Source organism: Oryzias melastigma, linkage group LG1 (assembly GCF_002922805.2).
Source record: "Oryzias melastigma strain HK-1 linkage group LG1, ASM292280v2, whole genome shotgun sequence".
NCBI classification, from domain to species: Eukaryota; Metazoa; Chordata; class Actinopteri; order Beloniformes; family Adrianichthyidae; genus Oryzias; species Oryzias melastigma.
The window spans coordinates 7,199,481-7,201,488 of NC_050512.1; the positions used below are offsets into that span (position 1 = coordinate 7,199,481).

At 44.5% G+C, this 2,008-nt stretch overlaps 1 protein-coding gene across 2 annotated transcripts; it reads left to right on the top strand.

Annotated features, from left to right (window-relative positions):
• The first annotated feature begins 791 nt into the window (after nucleotides 1–791).
• On the top strand, nucleotides 792–1,927 carry LOC112137309 (gastrin/cholecystokinin-like peptide). 2 transcript variants are annotated; one of them, XM_036211459.1, is made up of 2 exons: nucleotides 792–1,626; nucleotides 1,736–1,876. In XM_036211459.1, exons 1-2 carry the CDS (start codon nucleotides 1,248–1,250, stop codon nucleotides 1,756–1,758), a joined length of 402 nt encoding a protein of 133 aa, XP_036067352.1. In that variant the 5' UTR covers nucleotides 792–1,247; the 3' UTR covers nucleotides 1,759–1,876. The 2 variants fall into 2 exon arrangements, with proteins under 2 accessions (XP_036067352.1, XP_024115330.2); XM_024259562.2 differs by having other exon boundaries at nucleotides 793–1,626; nucleotides 1,753–1,927.
• The last annotated feature ends 81 nt before the right edge of the window (nucleotides 1,928–2,008 follow it).

A 2,008-nucleotide genomic window follows, 5' to 3' on the forward strand; every position in this document is an offset into this window, starting at 1 on the left:
CCACCACATGCATGTAACAGAGTTTAAAGGTTGACGATGTCAATCTGACAATAGAAACTAGGAAATATGGGTAAGAAAGTAGCTAATACGTATGAGCTGGAAAATAGTGATGTCACTTCCTGGTTGCTGAAGAAGTTGGACTGAACCATTATTTTTAAAGTTGGGATTGATAGGCTGTTAGGGGGTTACACAAAACTGAAGGACATGATTAAATGGTACAGTTTGATAAAGATTAATTTTATTTAGGTGAAAGTAATCAGGCAAATGATCATGTTAGCAGAAATAACTTGATATTATTGGCTATTTTTATTCGTTTTCTATACTGTGAAAAAGTAACTGGTTGGTGGGGACATGCTCATTTAGCTGACCTCTACAGCTCAGTGGCCCATGAAATTTTTCAAACCATAATTTTCAAACTATTTTTGTGCGCTATAATGCAGAGAGACTATTATTTTTTAAAAATCATTTTTTGGCTTAATTTTAAGAAAAACATTGAGGACACTAAAGTGCACCGATTTCAGAGAATCTCCCTTCTCTTTCATGTATATATTTAGTCATGCAGATGTTTTCCTTATTATCAACCATCAAAATCTCAATGAAAAATGTTTAATTTAATGCAGATTACTGAAATCCTGAAAATTGCTGTCATTTAATTTACCTCCGGACAGCAACAGTTGTGGAGGACTTCATGTTCTGCGTTTTTTTTCTGCTGCATCAGAAACATCCGTCAGCGGAAGCTAAAGAAAATCAGTACTGCCTGTAAATTACTGTCCAATATTTAACTAAAAGGGCTGGAAAGTACAATCCACGCAGGGAGACGAGGAGGAACTGCATCAACTCAGCCCGACTCACGCAAGTGCAGGAAGCAGGATGACGGTTACAGTCCAAGTCGATCCAGATCTTTCCAATCAGGCGGAAAATGATCCATGAACCAACAGATCTAATAGAAGAATCTCCAGATTGGGAGGAGTTATGGAAGCAAATCTAATGAATGAATGGTTGAAAGGGAAGAAACTCCTAGTAGTCACATGACTGACAGAAACCTGCGTCTCATAGAACATTAACACCAAAAACGAGACGATCAGAAGTTTGAACCACAAACACAAGAAGAAGTTTTGATAAACCTGACCAGAGAGTTTTTTTTTATCTCTACCTTGCAGCTCTCATCACCTCCTGTGTCGGAATATTGGATTTCTTTTGTAAACACATCGAGTAGTTTTACGTCTGCTGCAGTAAAAAGCACATTTATGGGCTTTTCTGCACTCACAGCTGTAGTGTTTACTTTACACACTTCCTTTCCCAGCATGCACCTCCAGATCGATCAGATGTTATCTGTCAGGCGGAGCTTTAAAAGCTGCCCGCTGTGGAGCAGCAGACAGTCGTCTCCTCTCCGTGGTTCTGCAGCTATGTCAGGGAAAGCCGCTCTCCTCTTTGCCCTCCTGGTGGCCTTGCTGGTGTCCGGCTCGGCCTCCCCGCCTCGGACGGACGGGGGGTCTGGCGTCCTGGCCCACAAAGGGGCGGAGCCGGCCAGCAGGGGGAGGGCAGCCGCTCGAGTGCAGAGACGGGCGCACCTGACGGAGGATGAGCGGGAGATGGTGACCAAGCAGATCGTGCAGGCCCTCTCAGGTACGTGCTTCATCCTTCACAAAAAAACGGACCTTTCATGGGTCAAACTGAACCATAAAATGAAGGAGGGGACAGCTGCTGAGCTCTGAAGTCTGTGTGGTTCATGTAGGGATGGTCTGTTCGCAGAGGTGATGAACTCGGACTGCATGGCGGATCGGGACTACCGGGGCTGGCTGGACTTTGGGAGGAGGGACGCAGAATGAGGCCGAAGACCTCGCCGTGCCGTTTATACTCTAACTGTACAGGAAGTGAAGCCTTTCAGAATAAAAGTTTGACAGCAGTCTGGACTCCGTGTGATGAATGAGAGGACTCAGAGCTGCACTGAAGAGCATTTATTGACAGGTGCTACAGTTTACACAGCGTTCAGACTACAGCAGAGGTG

What these genes read in the sequence shown, in the direction of transcription:
- LOC112137309 (XM_024259562.2), top strand. Translation starts at nt 1,248, where the DNA reads ATGGGCTTTTCTGCACTCACAGCTGTAGTGTTTACTTTACACACTTCC. An exon ending in GATCGTGCAGGCCCTCTCAG is followed by an intron (nt 1,627 to 1,752) that starts GTACGTGCTTCA and finishes GTCTGTTCGCAG; the next exon opens with AGGTGATGAACTCGGACTGC.